Genomic DNA, 26,727 nt, shown 5'->3' with positions numbered 1-26,727 from the left:
GCCACAATTAGAAGGACTCACAACTAAAAATACACAACTATGTACTGGGGGGGCTTTGGGAGAAAAAGGAAAAATAAAAATCTTTAAAAAAAATAGATATCTATATATACCATTTGCTTACATGAGTTGTTAAGATAGTCTACATTCATTCCCAGTATTAGTCATATTTTTCTGTGTGAGGAGACTTAGTCTTAATATTCAAGCCTACAATGCCATATTCAAAATCTTGGAAACAAATTGCTTTTGAATTTGGAAAATTTTGGATTTTAGAAAAGTAATGTGGTATGTACATCATGTAATACACGTAGGGAGCCTAGAGCAGTTCTCATAATATTCATGTTTCTATAAGTGAAATATTTATAGGAAGTGGAACAGCCTCACATCATTTCAGATCAGGCTATGTCACGAAAGAATTATGAAAACTTGTTTTTTCAGATTTTTGGAAGTGCAAGAAAAGGGACCATGGACCTGTATGAGTAAAACTTAGAAGAAGACAACAGTTACAGGGGAAAATACTGTATAACCACACTAATTCCAAAGTGATCATCTGTGGAAGCAGTATTAAATAGAAGACATTTTGTCTCTGTCACAGTCTTTCTATGCCGACTGATTGTGTTTTTCAACTAGCAAAATTTCCTGTTTAATACCTTTTCCTCTTTTTTTTTTGTTAAGGAAGATTCGCTCTAACATCCATTGCCAATCTTCCTTTTTTTTTTCTTTTTTTTTTGCTGAGGAAGATTCACCCTGCGCTAACATCTGTGCCAGTCTTCCTCTATTTTGTATGTGGGTCGCTGCCACAGCATGGCTTGAAAGTGGTGTAAGTTTGTGCCCAGGATCCGAACCTGCAAACCTGGGCAGCCAAAGTGAAGCGTGCTGCACTTAATCACCACACCACAGGGCCAGCCGCATGCTTTTTCCTCTTTAAATGCACTCTTCCCTAGTTCTGAATGATCCTAGCCAGGAAACCGAAATTCTTAAACTACCAGAACCAGTCTGAGAACTCCAGATAAGTCATTTGCTAAATTCTCATTTATCTTGATTAGTTTCACTTTTCTTTGATATTAACATGTTCCTAGAACAGTGTAATCAATAATGGGCAATCAATACAAACTTCTGAACAAATAAAGTATTAAGAATATTTTATGGAAATGCAAAGCACTGTGAACCTATTTGTAACCTAGGTAAGTCTTGAACCATGACACAAAAATTTTTAAAAAGTTTTTAACTCCTTGTTTTTAGGAATTTGAAGCTCATTTCGTAACACTTACTCTCTCGAGCTAGAATGCATTTATTTTAGAGTTTTCTTCCTATTGTTCTCTTGATGAGGAATTGTTTGAAACCTGTTGTAATATTTCAAAATGTTTCTGATAAAAGCAAAACTTTTTATTTCTAATTACAGATAGAAGATCTTTCTGATGAAGTCTTCTCTTTAAGACACAAGAAATATGAAGAGAGAGAGCAAGCCAGATGGTCACTCTGGGAACAGAGCAAGTGGCAGAGAAGAAACAACAGGCAGGTGTCATAAATTTAAAACCCAAAACCACAGAATCAACAAAAATTCTGCATGAATAATGAGAGCGCCCACGAAAAAGGAAGAAAACAGACCAATGTACCACTAGCTATTTGGGCACTAGAAGCAAAACACTACATTTACTGAGCTTACCTTCAAAGTCTATGTGGGCTATTTATGAAAGGAGTTTCTGTGTTTTACACCACTCTATTTCTCACGTTGTCAGCCTCTGGAATAGTAGATTTAATTAAATAATGTGAAAATTCTCCCTAGATAATGTAGGTCATTTCAGTGTGCTGTAATACTGGACGTAACACTAGGGATTAGACTCCGGGTAATCTATTGTAACACAGCCACTTAAACAATGTTCTTCTAAAAAACAGACTCAAGGAAACTGTTCAGTCTAAAAAGCAAACAGTCAAAATAATTTGAACATGACTTTGACAGAAGGGGGTAGAAATCCTAAAAATATAATTAGTAATTATATATTTGAGAAAATCTCTGGTATTTTATTGTTTACGTTTGAGTATTTTTTAATATAGCCAAAAGTCAAAAAGCAAAATCATGTTGAAATCTGGTAGTCACTTTATTGAGGGAGCATCCCTCACTTAATTAGTATTGTTAAAACACATTTCTCTGGTTAAGTCTCAAGATAGCCAGAGTTGTTGTAGATCCTTATTCTAAGAGTTATGAGGTCTCTAACATGAGATTCAATTCTTATTTTTCTCCACATTCCAGACATGTAACTTTCCAGAAGTACAGAGGAAAGTGTGAATGAGTCCTTTGTGGATGACATTAATCAGAGAAAAACTACAAGGGTCAAATAACTGTCCTTTCTTGTCCTTTTTTTTTAAAAAAAATGCAAACCAAAACCACTATTATAATCTGGCAAAAGATTTCATAAAGTACTACTTAAGTCTTTGAGATATGAAGATAACAGCATTAAGATAAGCAGATGAATTTTTAAAAATCTTTTGGGCAGAACTATTTAAAGAAAACCTACCAAGTTAAATTGACTTAATGACACCTTGGGTTGTTCATAAAACCTTAGGACCTCAAGAAGTAACAAATAATTAAATATTTTCTTGCTAGAGCTTACAGTAAAAATGTCGAAGGACAGGACCTGCTTTTGAAAGAATACCCTCCTGACTTTAGTGGTGGCCAGCTCTGTGCTGACAGTCCTGCTGAGCTTCCTTCAGAGAGCCAGGATCTGAGTGCACAGGGCTCACCTTCATTAAGCGAAAGTCAAGAAATCAAGGTAAGTGTAATATACATCATTATTTAAACCCCCTTTTAATTGCCTTTCAGTCTTTTTTAAACTTGTCTGCAGAAACTGCTGGTTGCAAATAAAGGTTCCAACCTGACGTAACAAATTCATTTCGACTCTTAGTCTAGAATGCTGGGTACGAGTCGGAGGACCCGCCTCCCCGCCTCCCCGTGCCAGCACTAACCACAGATCCCTTCTTACCTTTTTATGTAACATGGCAGTACCTGATTTCACCTGCTCACTTACATCTTAGGAAAAAAGGACCCTATCAAAGTTGCATTACAAAACAAATCTGATTAAAGAGAATAGCACCTGGCACACAGTAAATTGTTAGCTGCTGTTTCCCTTCCTCCTCTTACAGAAGATTTTTACCTGTCTCCCCATAATCTCGTTCTAACCTCAAGGGAAGTGTTTTCCACCACTGCATCCATAAAGTTCACGCACTTTTCTTCATAAGTATGTGTTTGAAAAGAACCATGTCGAGAATGCAGACTAGAGAAATAAGCAAACTGTAGAAAGCTCGGAGAAGTCAATAGGCGTCTGTAATAGGCGTTCCCAGAGTGCTCCCAGGCTGAAGATGAGGCCCAGTGCCCTGGGGCAGCGCTTCCCCCTCTTGGAAGAGGCAAAGTGAAGAGATAATCCCAAAGTCCCTAAACAATTCTCACTGTGTTCCATTCTAAGTTGCGAGATATTTAGGTTCAAATGAAAATCTGCCCATTTATGTGCTAAAGAAGAGAACAATAGTTATGACAAAATTGACATTTACAGATCACTTGATACATGAATTTAAACAAAACAAACTAGTTGAAACTTAACTGAAAATGTTTTCTCTTTCAGTCTTTGTGGTGGGAACGACGGGTTTTTCCACTGAAGGATGAAGACACAGAAGCCTTATTATGCCAAGATGAAAAAAACGATCCGACTGAAAAATCAAGCCCAAGTTTCCTCAGTGAAGTCTTCTGTCCCAACGCATCAGAGAATGGCCACCATCCAAAAAGGCAGGCAGACGGAATGGAAGAGTACACACCCTCTGGTCTAGGACTTACGCATGTTAAAAAAAATAGGTGACAGGAGGGAACAGGTTAAGAAAACCCTGTAACTGAATGGAAAACAGGAGAAAAAAATCAGCCCCGTTCTCCATCCCCTAGATCCTCCAGTCACAATTCCAGAGTGAGAGCGTGCACTGCACGTACTAATCTTTCATGCTGTTCACGAAACAGGCAAGGTATGTCTCTGTTTCCTTTCTGAACCGCAGGAGTAACTAGCTTTTCACCTACAGACAAGTGCTAGTCATTTGTGTTTATGATGCAAATCACAAGCACCAGAAAATTAACTGCTGCAATCTGATGTCAAATCACATTACTGAGTAAATAACTTTTAAAAGACTTCACAATCACACATGCATACATACATACATATATACACACATGCCTGTGCATCAAATGACAGCCCTTTTTCCTACACACATGGTAATTCATTAAAATTGCCTCAGAAATACACTAGAATATACAAATATGTGTGTATAGAGCATACATACATACACACACACATATATTGTTTTAAAACCACTGGCAGTGACCACTCCACTTGAAAATGCATATATGAACTACCCTATGAAATATTAAGCTGCAGTAGTAATAAAGCAGCACAGGTTTCCAATGATAATGGACATCTGACAGTCTTGACTGTGGAGAGGGAATTTTTTAACGTTTAACCAGTAGTAGAAGATATTTATGGAAATTTCTATACCAGATAACACAATACTCCTTTATTTGAAATCACTGATATCTCTTGGACTAAACACAATTGTCTATTCACTCCTAACAAAATAAGACAAGCAAAGGAGAGTTAAATATTGGTGTATTTTAAAATTATCCCATCTTCTAAAACCCATTTGGGTTTTATCTACTTTATGTATCTATCTCATGAAGAGAAGACACCAACTTAAAACGGACAACAAACAGGAAACTCCTATCAGGATAAAAAGTATTGTTGTATTTTTAGTTAATGTGGTCATTCCTTACCATAGGTTACTCTATTCAAACAAGCATTTATTCTTACTTGTATCCTAGAGTGGTAATTAAAATTTTTCAAAGGATAATGCTTCAATATTGGATACTGGAGTGTATATTAAGGAAAATTCCTTTTGAAGCTGTTACATCATTTTTTTCTATGTAAAAGTTGATGACGATTTATATGAATCGCTTTTTCTCATGTAAAAAGGTTATCCAAGTTGTAATACCCACATAACTGACAATCCTGGCCATCTGGCCTAGTCTGGGGCATTTGACACAAGTTTTTTTAGGGATCAAAAATTATACTAGTCCCTTTAAAGAGAAAAAAAAATTCAAATTCAATACTGACAAATTTGTTTGTAGTTTTACTGTACATTTATTTTTTAAAAAAAGAAAAGAAAAGCCAGACAAACCCAAGTTGTCCAGGCAAATAAACTCAAATCTTTCTGTCATGTCTGATATTATAATCTTCTATGTAAGCTTTTTAATTAAAGTTATTTCTGTATGCCTCGTGTTGTCTGATTTGATTAAACGCCTCCTGTTGATGGCACAAACCTCTTCTAAGCCAAAATAAAAACACACATTAAGAAACAAATTTTTACCTTGTAACGTAGAAAAAAAACAAGCAAGCTCTATTCTGTTCTTAAGTGTTAATGTTCTTATTTCTCAAAATTCATAGTAGCCTAAAGAATTTTAACGACACCAGTCCTGTTATTTCTTGCCACACCTATTACACAGTAAGAGTGCTGACAAGAACAAAATGGCATACACATTTGTTGTCAAAGTGTAATCTGGGACACAATTATAAACATTTAGTTTATGCATTAACTCTGTACCTTGTCATCTCTTAGCCTACCTTGTCTTTCTTGGATTAATAAAATATATACCCTTGGGATCAAAATCCACAGTTCCAGAATATTCTCAGCCATCTGGTTCAGCGACAGGGTAAAGTTAGACTGGAAATGAGACAATGTTAAGTAGAGAAGCTTCCTTTGCCTAATCCACCTCCCAAGGGCTCCACTTGTACAGAGTACAGACCAGAAACCCATGCCCTCCTGGGTCGTTCCCACGGTGCCAGCCTGCCGCTGAGGGTTCGTTTCTTCATTTTTTAAGTGGGGACAAAAATACCTGTCCTACCATTCATAGGAATGATTTATAGATTTAATGAGATTATATCAAAGTTCTTTATAACCTACAAAACATAACTTATATAATAACAGCTACTTTGTAATGAGCACCCTCAATTCTACCATCCTACAATTCTAGGAACAGCAGTGGAAGCTTTACATATATAACAGTATCTCTTTTAACCTCAAAACAACCATGCATGGTTATTATAATTACATTCAACGTATAAACCAGTTGAGCTGAAAGAGGTCGGTTGATTTGATTTGCTAAGGTCAAATCGTGGGAAAGGAGAAGAGTCAGGGTTCAACTCCACATTACTTCCAAATAGAGGCTTTGCTTTCTGCTCAGAGCGAGCACAGCATTACTTCCTGTCCTTAAGAACAGTGGGTGTAATGAAGAAAAGGGGGGAATCACTGAATGCCCTGGCCCTCCAGCAGAGAGCCACCCTGATAAAATCTACGTATGTATGTTGGAACAGACCACCTGGAAATTCCTGGGCTTCATACATTGTTTTATGTACCAAATACAAGGTGCAGCGTGAAGAATAAAAGTTTTAGAAGCAAGAAGACTATGGTACGCCATCCCAGCCTTAGATTTTTCATAAGTTCCATTCTACTTATATTATCAAGCATATACACAAATCAAAAATGACATGAAACAGAAAACATAAGGACTTCCTTTGCTTTTGGAAAACAGCTGAGAAACAGCAAAATACTCTTTTAGGAAATGCAGAAAAAACATTTTTTCCATAGTAACTAACAAGCCTTCCTTAGGCATGAAGACACGTTTGTTTATAACCTTAATACAGCCATATTTTTACTTTATAAAAATCAAGTCTCCCAGTAAAAATGGTACTTTACCACACTAATCTTTAAATCCCATCACTAAAAATGTAGTTATCCACACCAACTTCTAGCCTCTTTTAACATTCTGCAAATCGATTTTAGTCACTGGAATGCAGCAGTGCTCAGAACAGCAGCACTGCCTCAACTGTGATACGATTTGGCCGTCAAGATGCCTGTTTCCCGGTGAAGGGGCGCCTTCATGAGCGGAAACACTGGCCGCCTTGTGGTTTCATCGGTCCAGACAGCGCTTCTGAGCAGCTTCCGAGCACACGCTTCTCAACAGGCTGATCACAGACCTGGGGTCTTCGCTCCTCATGATGGCACTGCCAGACACAATCATGTTAGCTCCTGCCTGCAAGAAGGAAACACCAGGTCATGCCTCCAGGGCAGATGCAGAAAAGCCTAGAAGCCCCGGGCTCAAGTGTGCACCTGGGCACCTTTAGTCAGCACTGCAAGCGTACGAAAGCCACTTTGTGACGAACAGACTTCAGAATCTATTTCAAGAAAGAACAAAGTGAAAATGCTTAACAAGTGAGAATGTGGAATTATTTTTAAATGTGTCTAAGAATCACTTTTTTGTAACCGCCTTTACATAAACTATACTGCATCTTCGCTAATATTTACATAAGGTTTAAAAACTTTTCATCCTCAACTTTATTAAGGTTTTTCCAATATATACCAATGCCCCCACAGCTACTAAAAAACCACTATCTTTTAATCTTTGAATTATGTGTATGAACTGCTAGTCTGAAAGAACTATTGCTAAAATGTGAAATTATCCATAAAGTATGGCAACATTAAATTTAAGTCATTTCTCATTTTGATGCCAGAAGGAATGGAATGTCTTTATTTATGCTTCATTGCATTCTAACGGTTTGGAGGTGGCTCAAAAAAGACTTTCAAGATGTTTGAAAACGTGGAAGCAAAGAAAGAGAAAAGCAAACAAGATGACTCCAAATTTAGCTCTGAGCTTCCTAGGACTCGAGGAGGGAGACCCAGTCTGTTACGTGCCTCATTGCCAGGACAAAGGGGGACTCCGGGAGAGCCACTGAGGCGGAGGAAAACCTCTCCAAGGAGATAGTGTCACTCCAGGATACAGTGCACATCTCCCACAACATTCCTTACAGAAATGTAAAAAAAGGAAAAAACTTTTATAGGGTTACAACTTACTATCAGTTGTAATGTCTCTCAGTGTAAGCAGGAATAGCACGATGGCCACACACAGTTCAGGAAAAAGCATTCCACAAGGGGTCCAAGGATATACGCTCACCAACCATTTGGCCAGCGTCCCTTCCATAAATACTCACCACAGCCAAACTTTTGATAAGTATCAAGCAGAAAAGTGTGGCATTTATACAAAAACCTGGAAGTGTAGATAAGACCGTGTTGCTTAACAAAAGCAGGCCACATAGACTTTAACTGCCTGAATCGCCACAGGAAGGGGGCGTCCTCTTAGGAAGCTCCAACCGCCTGGAAAACCACTCCTCCCACCTCTCCGCAGGGGCCAGAGGCATCCAGAGCGCAGATCTAGACTTCACCAGACACGGCTCTAGTCAGCTCTCGCAAGAGATGAACTGGTAACCCATACAACTGCGTTCTACAGAATTAACATTTGTTCCCCTTTGTAAGCAATTATGTTTTCTTTCCCTATTTTGGAAAAATGTCTCGCTCCAAGACCCTGGAACTTAATGATCTTCTAAAGGCTGGCATTCAGCATATTCTTTTTCAAAAGAGAACTTTCTTCAGCATTACTGAGATAAACAGGACTTACTATTTAATGATTATGTGATCTGAGAACATTCATTTATTGTTCTTTATTTTCCTAGTTCTACATTTGAACAAAAAGCACTCTTCCAAGAGAAAGGCAATTTAGGAAATACAGGAGAAATCTCTTCGACCCACAAGACAATGTCCTGGGCATTAGATTCGCTAGGACAGTGGTCTAGGTCACAGCAGTTGAGGAGCAGTCTCACCTCTGCACATTTATGGATAGTGTCAGGACCCACTCCACCATCGACCTCTATGTCCAAAGACGGGAACTGGGTCCTCAGCCAGTGAACCTAGACATACACAAGGAAGTAAGTGACTCGTGAAGTGGATATGTGGGGGGGATAAACCAAATAAACAGTAAATCAGAGACCCAGTTTCGGCCACTGACACAGCACTCCAACGCCACGTGCACTAACTTCATGTCGGGGCAATTACGGTCAGGGAAACTCCCTTTTCAATACACTGAAACCAATTAAGTTTTATAAAACTAAGCTCTGTTCTGTTTGGCAAATGGCATCCAATTTGTCATGGCTTTGCAGAGAATATACTTCACGGAAACAAGATAAAGACAAAACTCTTAATATTCAGCGAAAACTCCCAAGAGATCTAAAGGCTACAGAGATATTGTTTTGCAAGAAAATTTCAAGATTAGGGTGTAGTATCTTTTCTGATTTCCACACCGAAATCTCTTAGAGCATTTATCATACGTATTATAATAATCTGTAGGCATCCCCATCTCCCCACCTTCAGAACAGGACATGTCTAAATGTACAAGTGGTTCAAGATATGCTCAGTGAACAAACACACACAATGAAAGCCTCACCCCAGAATCAAATACTTCTTTTACCTTTGGCATCATATCTTCCATGAATTTCTGCCCTCCAAACCCAGGTTCCACTGTCATAACCAGGGCCATATCTATCTGATTAGCCCATGGAGCCAAATACTCAACTGTAGTTCCCGGTTTGATGGCAAGGCCAACCTGTAACAGAGACACATTTGCTATACACATTAACAATTATTTCCATTTTATATTACTGTGACATACCAGGCCCAGCAGAGATATTTATTCGTAGAGAACAGATTACATACATAAATGGAATGCATAAATTGTGCAGACTATAATTATTTTTTAAAAAAAGGCTATCAAATGTCAAAGTTTCTAAAAGGTAGTCATTTTCAGGAAATATTAGTGGAATATATAAATATTGTCTGACAAGCAAGTTATACTTCAATTCTGGCTTCCCAGATGAAGAACAGTCAGTTGCCTAGGTCCGGTCTTCTCTACCTATCATTTCCTGTCTTCCACCAAACCTTCTGAACTCTGAGGGAACAGTATAAAACATTACTGTCTCTGCTGACCTCTCACCTTCATCCCATTCTCCCGAATGTCTTTAATCAAAGCCCCTGGGTTCTCCGTAGCCTCGAGATGAAAGGTATATTGATTGGCTCCTGCTACGGCCATTGGCTTTACCCACTGTTCCGGCCTGGACACCATCATGTGCATGTCTGCAAAGAAGAGACACAGCTCCTGAACACGGCCGTGAGGAGAGCCCCGGCGCAGGCACTGAAGCCAGCCTGCAGTTTCCCTTCTTTCGGATAGAAACTCTTCTGGCATCACAACTGTCAAATAGTGACACTCTGTATAGCCAGCCTCCTTTTATCCTGAAGACAAGGTTTTGGTTAAACTCATTTACCAAAAAACCCATTTTTCCACAAAAACCATATGGTGCTATATATGAAAAGTAAAGACTAGAAATCAGGGAACCTACGTCCAGGGCCAGGAAATGCCACCCTAAAATCTTTAAAAAGTTGTATTATCCATTTGGAATTGCTTCTTCATTTGTAAAATAAGAAAGCTAAATTAAGTGATTTTCTCCACCAATATTTTACTGAGCTCTTACTGCACCATTAACTATCTTAGGCCCAAGGGACAGAGCAAAAACCAGGCAGACAAAAAAATCTCTGCTGTCATGGGGATTACATTCTTAGTAGAGGAGAGAAACCATAAAAAACATGAGTCAGTACAATACACACTCGGTTGGTCGTTAACAAGGCCAGCGTGGCTGGGGGCCCTGGGGAGAGGAGATGAGGTCAGAGAGGCCCGGGGTGAGGAGGCACAGCACAGAGCTCCGCAGGCATCGGATCCGATTCCGAATGCGATGGGAGAACACTGAAGGATTCGGAGCGAAGAAGGGACAAGATCTGACTTAGGAGGCCATGGCAGTAAGTCCCGTGAGAAACGACAATGGCAGCAATTGAGGATGGGGAGAAGTGGTGGCACTGTGGGTATGTTCTGACAGTAGAGTCAACAGGAGTGGCTGTGGATTCGATATGGAGGGTGAAGGACAGTCAGATGGCACAAAGATTTGGGCCCGAGTAACCCGAATGGAACTTTCATTAACTGAAAGGCAGAAAACTGCAGGAGGAGAAACAGACTTAGGGGGAAGGATGTTAACTAGAAGCCTGACACGCATCTTAATTCTAAACCCTGAATCATAGAAATGTTAGGGGAAATGGGGATGGCCTTCCTAAAGACCTTGACTTACAACATAATAGCACTGAATGAGAAGGAAAGGTCAGCTGAAAAGAGGATAAATCAACAATGCTGTGAAGAGGGAAACAGTAAACACTCCTGTGCTGGACAGACGGTAGTGAGAAGAATTTTGAGTTTTTTGTTTGACTAGAGGAAGCACATTTCTGACAAAGCTGAGCTATAAAATGCAATAAGGCTTTGAAAAATGTAGGGAAAAGAAGGTATACCGCTTGACTAAAGAAGCCAAGATTAAAGTTTATATTTCTAAACTACCAAAAGTAATAAAAATAGAACATATTTTAATAGGTAACACATTGTTTTTAAAAGACCGATTCTATTTGGCGTTTCTTATTTCTTTGTATTATAAACAAGGACAACTCAACCTGGTTTCAAACACCTAGTTAGCAGACTGCCATGTCCCTCAAGCCCCAGCACGCAGCCCCTCTCACTGGAGCAGCAGCCTCACGGGAGAATCTCGAGTTCAAGGAGTGAACAAGCCCGTGAATCTGGTCAACGTACTGCGCGAGATCAGCAGTTTTCAAACATTCTATTATTAGGTTCCCTTTACACTCTTAAAAATAACTGAAGACCTCAAAAAATGTCATTGGTGTGGTTTATATTTATTGATATTTAATGTATTAGAAATTCAAACTAAGAAACTTTTGTGTCTATTAATTTATCAAAAAAACAACAATAATAAGCAATAATAAATCTATTACATGTCAATGTAAGAGTGTCATATTTTACATTTTTGCAAATCTCTACAGTGTGGCTTAGCAGAGGACATCTGTATTCTCACATCTCCTCTGCATTCAATCTGTTGTAACATGTCACTTCATATGAAGAAAAGGGAGAAAAGTGTATGGAAAACGGAGGAGTACATTAATATCCTTTTCAGATAAGTGTGGATATCCTTCTATTTCTAACACCAAAACTCAACAAGTGGTCACTCAACAAGTGGTCTTTTTATAAAGGTTAGCTGCAACGCAGAATCTGTAAACCCTACCTGTGAACTTTTCATACTTTGTTACACTAAAACCCATTGGTCTGTCTACACTTTGAATGGTTAAGTACTGGCTCACTGAATTACACAAATCTTCTCAACAGTGACACATTTCATTATATAATATCAAAAAAATCACATTCATTAATATGACTACAGAACTTTTCAGAAAAGCTCTAACTTCTGGAAAACTGTCAAGCTTACAGGAATACACACAAATTTTCCAAAATTCTAACTTTCACTTGCAAGCTCTAACTTTATCAGTGGCAACAAAAACTTATAAGGTATTTTCCTTGAAGTCGCAGGCTAACTTAGTTAATTTTAAAGAAAATGTCAGTAAAACACCCAAGTCTGATAACCATACTTCATCAGTGAGTTCTTCTTTCAAGTGAAAATGGTGTTGGCGAATAAAGCGGCTAGTTCAGTTCGCTCAAACAATGGCTCAAGTGCTTTTCCTTGAGACAACCAGCACCTTCAAGTCCACGGCTGAAGCACTTTATACCTATTTCCCACTTTGTCACACAAAGTACAAAGACATGCCCTCAAGGATCAAGATTTACTATAATTAATAACTTGTACCATTTCATCAAGGACGCTCACTGTGAAAGCACGGCGATGAATAACATAACGACCACTTGTACAGCTCAGTACTTCTGCCCTGACTTGGGCTAAGGCACCAGCGCACTAACCCACCACTGCTTCTGTACTCTCAGTACAAACAGTGGCAAATATCATAATAGAAGGACAGTTTTGACCTCCCGTAGGTCCCCAGACCATACTTGAAGACTGATTTAGATAACAGCAAAAACATACTTTTCCCTATCACTTTATTTCTTAGATGGTTTTCTTCTCAATACTGAGATTGAACAGTTAAAAACTTTAGCAGTTATACATACAACCTGTGATTTAATTCCTAGAATACACTCATGAATCAATTAGCCAACAAACAAAAAATACTTCTTAATATAAAAAACAAAGGTCACAAAACCCAAACGTTAAAGCTTATGGAATCCATTCATCTTTATTTTAGACCTACTTCTTAGAAAGATTGACTAGCAAGCTTATCATTAAACAGTAAACTAAATACAGGAAGCAAAAGCATACTGTGTGTGGTGGTGGCACTAGGGTTGGTAAAAGGAGAGGCAGCACTGACAGTAGGAGACAGAAACAGCAGTGAGAAGTGAAACTAGGAGCACAAAGAGGGAGAGAAAAGGGAAAACAACAAAGCCAGACGTAGACGACTCTGTGGCCATTGTACAATGGGGGTAAACAATGCTATTTATTTCATCCACCTCTGATAGTCATAAGAACAAACTCATCTTGGAAAACTCATTTTCCAAAATGTAGTTAAAAAAAAAAGTTTAGATAATCAGAGGATTATATTCCACTATTTGGAAATTTCAAAACGGTGAACATGTTGGTGGAACATTGTTTCCCTCATGCTACCCAAATCAGGCAATCAAGTACATTCTCTTAGGTGCACTCACAGTAGATGGATCCTATCGAGAGGCTGTGTCCAACAGAACTTTCTAGAGTGACGGCAATGTTCCACGGTGGCACTGTACACTACAGCAAGCACTAGCCATATGTGACTTCTGAGAACCTACAATATGGTTAGTGCCACAGAAAAACTTAATATTTAATTTTATTTAATTTGAACGAATTTAAACTTAAATAGCTCTATGTAGCTGATGGCAACCATATTGAACAGCACAGCTAATGTCTTTCATAAAATTGGTCCACAATATGGCAATAAAAAAGTCTAAGTTTTGCTAAATTCCAACAGTTACATAAAACCATATGTAGAAAAATTCATTAAATTCCTTACATAGAAGAGATTTGGTAAGTGAGGCACTGCTAACAGTGTAAAAGACCAACAACACGTGGACTGAGTCCATGTTCCTCGAGAAGTCATTTCTAGGTCACTGTGTGATCTTAAAAACCTGAATTCACATTAACCCACAACACTGGAGTAGAGGATGCGTAGGCCTCATTAGCAAAAAGCTCCAATTTGCACAAAATAATTAGCTTCACTTCTAGGGCATGGATCAGTTGATTCATAACTTCATTTAACAATTATGCTGAGCCCAATCTTGTGTCTGTGCTGAGCCCTAGGAAAACCACAGTAAACAAAGTGGATGAAATCCCTGCTTTCAAGGCGTTTATAGTCGGAAAAAAGTAATCTCATATTGAAGGAAGTTCTAAGAAGAAAATTCAGAAAGTGATATGATAACTGGATAAAGATTAATTTAGGATAGGGTACTTAGAAAGGCCTCTCTGAGGAAATGACATGATCTGGGGTCAAAAGATGAGGCAGAGCCAGCCACAAGAACAGCTTTCCAGGCAAAGAGATTGGCAAAAGTGCCAGGGCCCTCAGGCAGGAAAGAGCTTAGCTTATTACAGGCAGCCATGATGCTCCAGCACAGAGACGGGGGAAAAAGGGTTCAAGATGAAAATGGAAGTTAAGAAATCAACCATCTACTTTTCCTTTACTTGAGCAACACATCAAGCTTCAGATGGCGTAACACCCACTTACCAAAGAAAGGGTCCTGGCCTAGCTGCTTTCGGAGGCTTTCTACCACAGGGTGACCAAAGGTGATGTTGGGAACAAAATGCCTACAAGACAAACAAAATCTTACTCTGAAAATGTTTTCAAATCAGTTTCTGTATTTTTCTCAATATGTATTCTGATGGGGGTAGATAGGATTACACGTAATTGCAACATTTTTCAATTTAATATTTCACATCATCGGTATTAAACAATACTAACAATATCTGGATAATTTTGGTTTTACAAAGCAGTATCTCCTTGACAGTTCAACAAATCATAATAATGTCACATGACTTGACTCTATAATTCATAATCCCTGACAGGTAGAAACGGAAAGATGACAAAATCAAAACCCCCAAAGTTATATGACTTGCCCATGTCACACACTAGTTAGGAAGTACAGGACTCTGATGTGGGTCTCTCAAATCCTAGTCTGTCACAGGCTGCCTGGGGCTACTTCTCATCCACCACTATCCAAGGGCACTAAATGACCGTTTAAACTTTCTTAGAGATTATCAATAAAGAAACTTGGTGTGTGTACTAATAACCACCACTTACGGAGGGTTTACAACATGCCAGGCATTGTACCTCACTTCATTTCATCTTCACAACAGCCTTAGGAAGGAGATGCTCTCATTATCCTCATTGGAAGAGCACAAGATAAACAACCTCTTTAAATCACCAGTTAATAATTTCTAGGGGCAGGATTCAAATTAAGTCTTCCTGATATCAGACCCAAAGTACTTAACCATTATCCTACTCCACTTAGGCCTTTGTTCTATCACTGGCTCACTTCAATTTCTTTAACAAAACCTCCTACATGCAAGTACCACGCCAGGTGCTTCAGTACTGTATTTTATAAAGAAACAAGCGAGAGCTCCTGCTGACCTCAGAAAAGTTCACAATCTCATTGGGAAGAGACGGCTAGCAACTCACCAGAATCCACGACCCTACGGTTGTCAGCAGGAAGCCAACTTCACCAAAGACCACACTTCGCGAGTCCTTTTACATCCGGGTGGCCCAAGTGACTAGTTCTCACCAAAGGACTATGAGCTTAAGTGGAGTGTCACTGCAGAGCCCAGGAGGCTGTGTGGTCTTCCTCTTCCGCTCACTGTACCCTTCTGCCAGTAAGGGAGCCGTTGGGGAATGGCAGTGCCACAGGATGGAGGAGACCGTGGCCCGAGTTTCTGCATGGAGGCCACTCACACTGAACCGTCACATGAATGAGAAATGAACTTTATAACGTTAAGCCGCTGGAATCTGGGCTTTGTTAAAGTAGTAGGTATTACCCTACACAAGGACTGGAGGGAAAGCTAAACACCAACAAGAAGGCAAAAGGAGGGAAAACAGCTCCAGAGACAAGGAGCACAGCATTTAAAAGAGGGGAAGATCATGAGATTTATAGAACCAACTGAATTTGCAAAGAAGGGAAAAGGAACGAAGCTAAGGCAGATAAAAGCAAGCTATGTTCAAATAACGGGGAAGATGGTGTCAAGCAGTCTGCCTAGTGTGAAAAAGGCGGTAGGCAGACTGTGTCACGTTAAGGGGTATCAAATGCCAGGCTCAGAGTCTGGACTTTATCCTTTGTGAATGTGAAGGGAGGTTTTAAAGCAAGAAGCAAATAAAAAATAAGATGCAAATAATAAAGTCAGAAGAAAGACTGGGCAGTAAATCGGAATAAGGGAGGTTAGAGGTGTTGGTAAATGGCAAGGAACAATAAGAATGGAAAGAAGGACAGGCCAAAGCAACAGGATTTGTTAACTGACCAGACGTGGGGGCTGAAGAGAGAGACTAAACCATGGCTGAGGTCTTAAGCTCAGATGACAGGCAGAGTGAGTGTTAATAAAAAATTAAAACATACATAGGCCAGGCACCCTTCTAAACACTTCCCATGTATTAACTCATTAAAATCTCACAACCACCCTATGAGATGGGTACTATTATTATCTGTATGTTACAGACGAGGAAGAGTCCCAAGCTCACACAACCAGGAAGTGAGGGGCAGACATGAAATGCAGGCCAGGGCTCCAAAGTCCAGGCTCTTAACTCCTAGGCTTGTCTGCCCCTCCACTGATGACTAATCAAAGTCCAAGGGAGGAAGCGAGACTCGAGGGAGAGAGGGCAGGATTCAGGGCCTATCTGAGAGGGACAGGCACAGACACTTCCACTCACCAGCACTTTGGTCCGCAGAGGCTGGGTTTCTAGTATTTTGGAAATCATTCTACCATTTGACTTAGAGCAATGACTGCCAGGGTTATGGATAAACCCTTATTATTTACTTAGAACTTGGAAGAAAGGGTTAGATAAACAGCAGGAAGGCCTAGTGAATACTATACCCCACTAGAAGGGAAACATGAAGATTTTGTTCACTGTTCTTTTAATCTGCTGCATGGTGTTGGAAGTACTTTTGTCGTCTCCACCTTAGGTTTCATTTATCATGAAAATAAACCTAAGAACCACATCTTGAGAAAATGTGAGAATAAAACAAACACACTTTTAATTCATTGGGAAATGGAAGCACATGAAACTACTGACCCAAAATTATATGACTAATTTCGATACTTCAGATCCATTTGTGTTTTTTTTTTTTTACCTGAGGAAGATGAGCCCTGAGCTAACATCTGTGCCAATCTCCCTCTACTTTATATGTGGGTCACTGCCACAGCACGGCTGACCAGTGGTGTAGGTCTGTGCCCAGGATCCGAACCACAAACCTAGCCCGTCGAAGTGGAACCCAGCAAACTTTACCACTATGCCACAGGGCCAGCCCCATGCACTAGGTTCATCAAATACACTGGAAGAACAAAAACGGACCAATATCCTTACAAGAAACCACAGGCTTACAGCTAAACTATAATAAAAAAAGGCTACAAATCCAAGGATGAAGTCAAGAGTGCCCCAAATTTGCCTGACAACAGTAACCATGGAACACCTGCCACAAAAGAGCTTCGCCCCAAGCCTAGAGGCAGCAAAGAGCACCTGGAATGCGAATGTCTAACAAGAGCCAGGGAGCTCTTATCAGACCAGCTCGGAAAATATGAGCTTACTTCACTCTAATGAAGAAAGAGTTCATTAAGGAAGCCTGCTTCATAATTATCTTATGCTTTTTCCTTGAAGGCACTTTTTGGAGTAAAGTCTGCAAAAAATAAAATGCAATTAAAAGAGTATCCTTTGCTGCTATGGAATTTATTGAGATTAAGGTATGATTGTTTATAATACACAATACAATCATTTAATCTACCATCAACGCGAAGCTTTGTTTATAATTGTCATGCAATCTACTTCAGGCAGATGAAACCTTTACTAGGTCTCCCAACAAGGCAGAGATGGTAAAAGGAGGATTCAGGTTGATACAAAATCTACCAAGCTTGTAACCAGAAACACTTCCTGTGAAAGAGGAATCACAAACTCCTATGCCTACAGGGGTTGGCAGATAAGGCGGAAGAGCAAAACAGGGCAGACATGGCCAGGGGACACGTGAAGAACACCCGGCCTGGCTAATGGTGGCTGCCATTTAGCTCTAGCCCACGTGGCCTTAGGGGACTGTGGGCTCAACTGGCAAATCTTTGGATGTTTTTCAAAAGTGAGAAATCTAGTATTAATGTGAAATCTTTCCAATTTTAAATCCTAGTAACTAATTTAGAAATTGCTTATTTGTGCTGTTCCGATACTTAGGACCAACACGTTTCCAGTCACTGCCCTATCATATGTGTTTACATGGCTTCCAATTTTCTTTTCCAGAGAATCCACTTGTCCTTTATTCCAAATATCCAACCACACTAGTGCCCCATCCCCTACAGTGTCCCCAGAACTTGTTCTTGTCTTTCAAAATGAAGTCGTTCAGCTTTAACCAGGAGAGAAAGTGGGGGCTTCAGAGGGAGAGGACGGGAACAGAAAACAAGCAGTGCACCCAAATTCAGTGTAATGGTGGAAATCTTTAAGGGGGGGGCAGGAAAAAGAGAAGCACGGAGGCAGAAGGTAAGCTGGGGCGGATCCCCTTGGCAAAGGGCTCCACGCTCCACTTTCCCACCCTGTCCTAGGAGACCCTGCAGCTCAGCCAGGCTCTGCCTCTTCTGGTGGGACATTTGGGATGGGGCTGAACGTCCCTAAACTGGTCTCCTCCTTTGCAAAAGGGGAATAAAAATAGGTCTTAGCTCAACAAGTTGTGAAGCTTAAAAGGGAAAGGGTTTTAAAATGGTGTTTAGAGAATCTAGTTTTTTCAAACCAAGACATTTCTTGGCAAAGGGGGTGCGGAGTCAATAAAAACCAAATACTTTTATCTTAATAAGCTCAAGGTCTGCCATAGGGCCGGGAGGGGGCAAAAGCGATTCCTTAGAGATCCCTCCATTATGATAAAAGCATTCATTCATTCAACCAATTATAACTAAGCTTGTCAAGGTCCTTCACCTGCAGAGAACAGAGGTAAGCCAAAGAGTCAGACCCTGCTTTCAGGGAGCTTACAGCAGGAGAGACGTGAAATAAGTAACACAAGTAAGTGTATAAATTATTAGTTCTTTGAGAACAACTTAACTATTCTCTGCAAGCCCAGTACCCACAGAAGATATTTAAATTCTGAGACAACACAAGCTGTTGCCTGCTTCCAATCCTGGCTCCACCATTTCCTAGCCACGAGGACACAGCCAGGTGGCCACCTCTGCATGTCCGATTCCTCACTACCAGATGCCGGTGCCAAAAGCAGCACCAACCTCCTATGGTTGTGAGTTCACTCACAAAAAATGTCAGAACAGAAAGAGTTAAGTGCTCCTAAATATTAGCTACTATTGTTATCATTAATATTCTGGATTGGTGAACTGAAACAATTTTCTCTATTCATTCATCTACTCAAACATGGTACAAGACATTTAAAACCAAACTGCTTTCTGTATCAAACAGACCACACACACATACACACACACACACGTAGCCTCTTCTATCCTGAGACCCCTAGGTGTCTTAGAGACAAAATTTTTTTCACTTTGTGTCAAAGACACAAAAATGTAGCCAGCTATCTCTGAGGTACACATTCCATTCAGGAATATTAACTGTGAAATTGCAGGGCTTTCAAGCAAAGGTGTCAAAAATATCTAAGTAGAACTATATATGACAACAAACTAAAAACCAAACTTTTGTACGAGGTAATATTTACTAATCTTCTTACACACTCAGCCTAGAATTCTTAGTACTTTAAGGTCAAGACTTTGCCATTACCAGTTGGGCAGAGTAGTTAACTGAGTGCAATGCAAGGAAAACAAGAGTTAACCAGAGAGAACAAACGAAGACAAAACTCGTATTACAAGAGGAGAGACGGTAAAAAGGACGGGAAATAAGTGATCGCCTTCTGTAAATAACACGAATTTGCAAATTTGCATGAGGGCACCCAAAAACTTGATCTATTTAAAATAAATTTACGTTTCCGCGTCGACCCACGGTAATGGCTGTTAGGACTTCACGGCCAGTTATCAGTGGGCCCAGGGAACCGCCGCGCCCACCAAGATCCAAGCGGCGCAGTCCCCAGGCCGCGATCCGACGGCGTCTCACCGGCTGCTCCAGGTCCGCTTCCTCATTTTACAGCCTCTTCCTGACTCCGAACAGCACTGTCTATGCGCTCTAACGACAGAGCTGAGCGCTTACAGAGACGCCGCCTCCCCTGAGGGCAAGGTGCCTGCAGCGGACGGACCCGAGCATCGAAACTCGCACGACGGCGCAGCAGCCGCAGCCCAGCGAGCACGCGACAGGCGGCCCCCACCGCCCGCCCTCTGCAGCTCTGCAGCTCTGCAGCCCCGCAGCCCCGCAGCCCCGCAGCCCCGGAGCCCCGCAGCCGCGCCGCCCCCGCTTCTCCTGACGGCAGGCGCCCGGGCCGCAGCCGCTTCCGGGCCCCGGCGGGCGGGCGGGGCGCGTGTAGGCCCGCTGCGGAGAGCGCCTCCGGCCGCCCGGCCCCCTCGGAGCCGCCTCCGACCCGGCGCCCGGCGGTGCGGGGACGCCGTGTCCCGAGAGGTGCTCAGCGCAGGGTGCCGGCCGGCTGCGCGGCAGCCCCGCCCCGAGCCCCGCGGAGTTACCCGTCCATTACATCCAGGTGCAGGTAATCGGCCCCGGAGTCCAGCATCCGGAGGCACTCGGCCCCTAAGTTGGCCAGGTCGCTGTTGAGGATGGACGGGCCAATCTTGCAGCCGGACGCCATGGTGCTGGCGCCCAGGAGCAGGTAACCCCGGCAAGACGACGGCGTCGCCGCGATTGGCCGCGCGGCCTTGGCTCCGCCCCTTCCCGTCGAGCCTTCCGAACTCCGCCGGAAGCGGCCGCCCGGCGCAGAGGAAGTCCCGCCTCCCCCTCAGGGGCGGGGCTGCCAGCCTGCGGCTTAGGGGCGCGGCCGCTCTCGAAGGCCCTTCCTCCGGCCCCCGGCCCCAGCGGTGTGTTCTCGCAGCCGGCCTGCGGGTCTCCTGGCGCTCGGGTGGTCGCTTCGCTCTTTGTTTCACCGTCGTTTGCATATGCGCTCCTTTCCTTTCCAGCTCCTGTGCTTGCCCTTAAAAACAAAGCAAAACCCGTGGCTCCTAATTTCTCTCCTCGAGCTCCTCTTAAGAGCTGGGGGAGTAAGATGGAGGGCGGACTGGCCGCTGCCCGCCGGGACCTGGCGGCTCGCGGGCGCCGCAGGCTGCGCGGCGCTGACAGGGCCCGGGCCCAGCCGGCCGCCGCCGCTCTCCTCTGTTTCTGGCCCTCGTCCCTCTTACCTTCTCTTCTGTCTTCCCCCTCAGAAATGCTCTTGACAAATGGTAATACGTTTATTTAGTGTTCAGACACAATGCAAAGGAGGGTGTCCACGCAGATAATCCCTAATCAGTCTATAAATCAAAACTGGAGTGAGTTTCTAACGAGCCAGATCTGAGAGCTAGACCGGGGCCTTTCTTCCCCAAAGAAGGAAGGTTATATACTGTCTTGGAACAAAGGGCATCCGTCACGTGTGACAGCAACGTCCCTTTTACAAGGGTCCTCAGGAGATCTCCCAGCAGGGCAGCACAGCTGTTCACACAACAGGTGGCAGGTCTGGGTCTCGAGCTGGGTGGTCACAGGTCAGCACAGCCATCAGTTCCTAGCCTGGGGAGAGATGCTTATCCTTAAGGAAATGCAATGTGGGGGAAGTTGCAGGTCTATCTTGAGGGTATTGTTCTCATCTTTGGGACACAGCAAATGCTTAAAGCAGATGTACACTGCATGCTCCACGGGCACGTCAGGGCCTTTTGGAAAAACAAGGTCAGGCCAAGTTAGTTTTACACCAAATGGCTTACTCATATACTCCAGTCTATCCTGTTGCTTGCGGTTTATTTAGCAGGGCTATTCCTCTGCCTGATGTACCTAGGGTCATTGGGTCAGGAAAAGAGACGTAGTAAAACCACATGAGGAAACAACATAAATTTAACAAGATTATACCTTAGAAGGTAGGATAGAGTACTTTCTACTGTGGCAGTAACTTGGACGCTATGGTGCTTCTGGCCACATTCGGGGGCCAACCAGAGGAATCTTTAACATTCCCCCTGGGAAATCTACCAGTCATTCCAGCAGGCCATAACCTGGGCAGAGAAGTCACCCTGGGGTACTGACTCCCCATGTGCCCATCCTGCTTCGTGTTGAAATTGGGGGTAGAAAGCATGAGTAGGATGGAGCTCATTTGGGGCTGGAGGGAGGAATAGGAAGTGTCTCACTGAAAGGTGACCTCAGGCCAGACTGGGGGTGCTGAGGAGAGGCATCAAGGAACACCCTAAAACGGACACTCACCTGAATGAGTTAACCTATTCTCTATGTTAAGAAATGAAACTTCATCACGCATCTTAAATAGTTTTAGATTTACTTTATTATATGTGCATATTCAAACACAGAAGTCTTAATATGTTTCATAAATATCTTTCATAAACATTTCAGCATTTATTCATATGCATTTTTTCCATGCTCTTTGGTCATTCGTTATTCAGAACAGACTTCATAGTCATCTGAGAGAAGTTGGCTGTGAAATCAATCTTTTGTTTTACCTATAAAATGGCTAATAAGGATTTTCATCCTGCAGTCACAGTGACTATTGAAAAATATTATGGAGGTACATTGATCTGTAATCCTAAATGATCATAAAATAATATAAGTAAATTTGTCTTAAGCTTTTCCAAATACATTCTGCCCTTAACTTGTTTTTATTCTCCTGAGTGTCAAACCAAACTTTGTTTCTGAAATGCTGCAGTTGAGACCCACTAAAGTCAATGAGGAAGTGAGGCTTTCTACTCACTGCTAAAGACAAGGCCCTGGAGTTGGAAGTGTGAGGTCACAGGCAACAGCATGACACGGTGTGACAGCGGCAAATCCCAGAGACTACTGAAGTATCCTGTGTAACTTGAGGAAGGGTATTTAATTGTGTTTTGGACTGCAATTCTATTCGTGATCCTTTCTTACCTATAGATCCCTATGTACCCCCTATTCTCATCTCGGATGCTCTTGGAGCTGGACAGCAGAGTGGAGAATGTTCTTCACTGACTAGAGGGGATGTAATGAAGAAGAGAGGAGATGTCACCCTGCCTAAGGTACTCCTGGAGGCTTGAAATGGCAAAGCAGCTACTTCCAGCCTGTGCAACGGACCCTAACCAGACCCCAACACCACAGATTTTTTTCCCCAACATTATCACGTCCATTTATGCCTTTTGACATTGTAGTTCTCAGTGCCTTGTCCCAGTGCATTTAGTAACAGTTTCCTTTTTGGAAGAAATCAAATAACTTATCTAATAGAATTATAGAAAGCAGCAAATTCTGAAAAATGAAAGTAAAATGTTTTGCTATAGAAATGCTGTCTCCAGAATCTGAACTGCTTTAATTGAATCCGAGTAATATAAATGTACACCCATTATCATGGATGATACTTGTTTAATCCAAGGTCTCTCAGAAGTTAATTTCTGAAGAAGCAACTTCTTGGATGAATCCAATTTTTAATACATGGGAATAGATGCCTGTTTTAATTTTCCTCTGAAAAAGATAAATATCATTAAGCATCCTAGCTTAAGAAATTATCTAATAATACCAATACTGTATTTATCATATGTAATAATTAGCTTTTTAGTCATATATTCAATAATATTTTGAACATTACAAAAATTGTTAATTATCTTGAACTTTTTTCCAATCTTCCCCGACTGTTTTTTTTTTTTTTTTTAAATAATTAGTCTTCAAACTCCAGGTAGTGGTATTCCTGAGAATACATCTTGTGGCAGTCTTATGCACATACATATAGATACTTTATCGACTACACATAAACATTCAACACATTACATTCAGTACATGTAAGGACACGTCAGATGCACACATCTGCAAAGTCTTAGTAGTCCCAGTATGAAAACATTCCCACTCTCTAAGGCCCTGTTTCTCAGAGTGGAAGGCTTTTTTGCAAGGTACAACATTACTCAGCTTATTGAAAGTTTCCAACAGACTTCCATAACACGAGAGTGAAGGAGTCAGGCGGAAAGGCAGACAGGCAAGCAAAATCATGTTCAAAACAGCCCCATCCTTTTAAAATATATATAAAGGTATTTAGGATTCTTTTTGGGAACTTCACAATATTCTTTGACTCCTTTACTTTAAATATTTGATACAATTATACATAGAGAATTTGAATCAAGAATCAAGAAAGTGGAACAAAGCACACACATGTATAGAGACTCATGTAGCTCATACACTTGTAATTACCAAACATAAGGCCTCTAATGCTAATTGAGCAGCATAATTTTTAATAGGCGAAAGACATCAGCTTAGAAAGATTCATAAAACCACTTATACGTATATTTCTGCACTTAATTAATTCAGCATTAAGTGTAAATTTTCTGGAAATATTGTAAAACATAAAAGAGGCCATTTACCACCTCTATTTTCTGAAGTTTTTGATTTGAAATTTTTAATTTTGTCCTTTAACTTACAGGTATCTTTCATTCTCCTAGTGAATGGGACCAAATCCCCAAATTATATTTGAAAGTGTAAATCACTATATAAACAATGCCTATTTAATAAGCAATTCTAACAGAAAAATAATTTTCCTTTGTGATTTGGGTGGGTTTCATAGGTCTCTCTATATACATATACTTTTCATAGCCAAAGTCGACAAAGTTTAAGCATACAGAATGTGTTTTAACTCATTGCAATGTAATCAGTCTATATTTAACTTCAACTTGAGAAACTAGAAAATACACACACACCCCACCATACCAATTTATGTATGTATATGAATTTTTATATGCTTAGTATTTATGACAGTTTTCTAAAACTTAAAATTCTGAAATTAAATTTTTAACTATATGATGCTTAGTCATTCTATAGGGTCAGCACACTAGATATGACCTTACAGGCCTTCTGAATTTTATATATTTCTTGAAGTCACTGAACTTCAACTTAAAGTAAAATACACAAGCTGACTGTGTCTATGAGGAGATTGCTCACTTTCTATATTTTTTTCTCATATACTTAGATGTCTAAAGGATCATAAGACTATTGTTAATGTTGAGAAAAAGTTATTTTATTGAACCAATTCTAACAACAGTAACCTTTATATCTGAAAATATGTCCTCGAGGGCAGGCACAGGATACTGTTAAGGAAAGCAATCACATTTTCCAATATCTCCTACTCTTGGCATTGATGTAGTCAGGTCTAGAAGTAGGAATACCATCTCTTTCTAGCTATTATGTTTACATTTAGTTTTTATCATAGTATAGGCTGTTTACGTTCTTCTTAATTCAGAATTACATCTGATAATTTCTAGAATATTCTTTCTCTAATGTGATTGGTTAGGAATAGAATGATCTTAGGACGTTAGCATTTTGATTTACAACATGCAATGAAAATGACACTTCAAAAATAAATATTGAAAAGTTCACAGCTCTAAAAATAGTATTTTTTCCTTCCTCTAAATGGCTGTATTGTTGATGAAAACAAAAATGGCTGCAGGCTTATTTAGTTCTCCCAAACTAATATTTTCCTTATTTATTATTTTTATGTAAATTGCTACTTATACAGCCATCTGATTTAATATTTTTGAAACTATAAAAATAAACATTTGCATGAGATGTATAATGTGAGTAACCTCAAAAAATTGCATTTTCTTTTTAGAACATATTATTTGTTAATATTCCTAGGTAAGCAGCTCTGTAATAGTACACATTTTTAACTGCTCAAGGCTTCTTGAATCATAAACAATGTGCAACAAAATGGCTCTTTCCCCTTATTCCTCCCTGGCTTTTATGGTCTTCACACAACCAAATCATCATAGCCATTCATTTTTTCAAGATGTTTATGAAACAACATGTGCATTGGCAGCAAAATCTACTGAGATTTGTGCCACCCATTGGATATAAAGTGCTGTGTTTTCATCTTTTCCGGGCAAAAGAATTCAACTTTTAGCAAAGTGATCCCTTCTACATCTTGTCTACACCTGCAACTCTTACAAAATACAGAATTAAACATGAGACTCATCTAGGTCCACATCAGTCTCCCCCAGCTCAGTGGGAGTAAAGGGGAACTGGCTGGATAGCAGGGGGTTCTCCATGCCATTTTCCTCGTTGATGTGAAGGACAGTGTCTCCGTGCTGTAGGAGGACGGATGTCTCAAGGCCTGTGAAGTCATCAGGGGCTGAGAGTTGAGTAGAGAGGGGGCTGTGTGCCGTGGCACCTTGTCCTTCTGTGTCCTCCTTTTCTCCTTCTTCAGCGGGAAGGGTCTCACTCTATGATCAAAAGGATCATAACATCATGGAAAGCTGGGATGAGTGCCAAGAAAGAGTATCAGAAATGTCATTGTCTAACTGTAGCTGGAGAAAGAATCACAAGGCTAGTCCTAGTTCTAGCCTGTGGTATATCTAAGAGCTTATATAGGCCCTCCCAGCTTTCTGTGCCTCTGTTTCCTAACCTGTAGCATGAGCATAATTTTTTGCCCTGCTTACTTTGTAGACTGTGAGGATAAGATGAGATAATGGTGTTACAATGCTTTTTAACCATTAAAGACAATGCAAATGTATATAGTAATATTGCCCGTTAGCTTTCTTTTAAATAACACATGAGAAGTATGTGGGACCTATGGGAATTCAGTTATACATATCT

General features: G+C 40.8%; 3 protein-coding genes across 57 annotated transcripts in view; 1 reads left to right on the top strand and 2 right to left on the bottom strand.

Annotated features, from left to right (window-relative positions):
- Positions 1-5,297, top strand: part of KANSL1L (KAT8 regulatory NSL complex subunit 1 like) — a 139,213-nt gene extending 133,916 nt beyond the window's left edge. For all 13 annotated transcript variants that reach the window (XM_070270438.1, XM_023642246.2, XM_070270436.1 and 10 more), the window contains 3 exons: positions 1,400-1,512; positions 2,603-2,768; positions 3,615-5,297. In XM_070270438.1, the coding sequence (XP_070126539.1) occupies positions 1,400-1,512; positions 2,603-2,768; positions 3,615-3,845 (510 nt within the window). In that variant the 3' untranslated portion in view covers positions 3,846-5,297. The remainder of the gene's footprint in view (positions 1-1,399; positions 1,513-2,602; positions 2,769-3,614) is intronic.
- RPE (ribulose-5-phosphate-3-epimerase) lies at positions 5,145-21,679 on the bottom strand. Of its 9 annotated transcripts, none has more exons than XM_070270441.1 (7): positions 21,348-21,679; positions 20,693-21,142; positions 14,611-14,690; positions 9,905-10,044; positions 9,383-9,517; positions 8,739-8,825; positions 5,145-7,117 (listed from the first exon to the last, which is right to left on the bottom strand). In XM_070270441.1, coding segments are annotated over exons 2-7 (567 nt in total). In that variant the 5' UTR covers positions 20,695-21,142; positions 21,348-21,679; the 3' UTR covers positions 5,145-6,994. The 9 variants fall into 9 exon arrangements, with proteins under 9 accessions (XP_070126542.1, XP_023498020.1, XP_023498019.1 ...); XM_023642252.2 differs by having other exon boundaries at positions 20,682-21,142; positions 21,348-21,559; XM_023642251.2 differs by having other exon boundaries at positions 5,145-7,088; positions 20,682-21,142; positions 21,348-21,559.
- A 768-nt stretch (positions 21,680-22,447) lies between these two features.
- The window catches only part of UNC80 (unc-80 homolog, NALCN channel complex subunit), a 218,145-nt gene continuing 213,865 nt past the window's right edge, over positions 22,448-26,727 (bottom strand). For 33 of the 35 annotated variants that reach the window (XM_023642229.2, XM_023642235.2, XM_023642230.2 and 30 more), the window contains one exon: positions 22,448-26,354. In XM_023642229.2, the coding sequence (XP_023497997.2) occupies positions 26,091-26,354 (264 nt within the window). In that variant the 3' untranslated portion in view covers positions 22,448-26,090. The remainder of the gene's footprint in view (positions 26,355-26,727) is intronic. The other 2 variants (XR_011439827.1, XR_011439828.1) reach the window with 1 other exon arrangement.

Source organism: Equus caballus, chromosome 6 (assembly GCF_041296265.1).
Source record: "Equus caballus isolate H_3958 breed thoroughbred chromosome 6, TB-T2T, whole genome shotgun sequence".
Classification (NCBI taxonomy): Eukaryota; Metazoa; Chordata; class Mammalia; order Perissodactyla; family Equidae; genus Equus; species Equus caballus.
The sequence above is the reverse complement of the archived record's forward strand: the minus strand, read 5'-3'. Positions and strand labels throughout refer to the sequence as shown.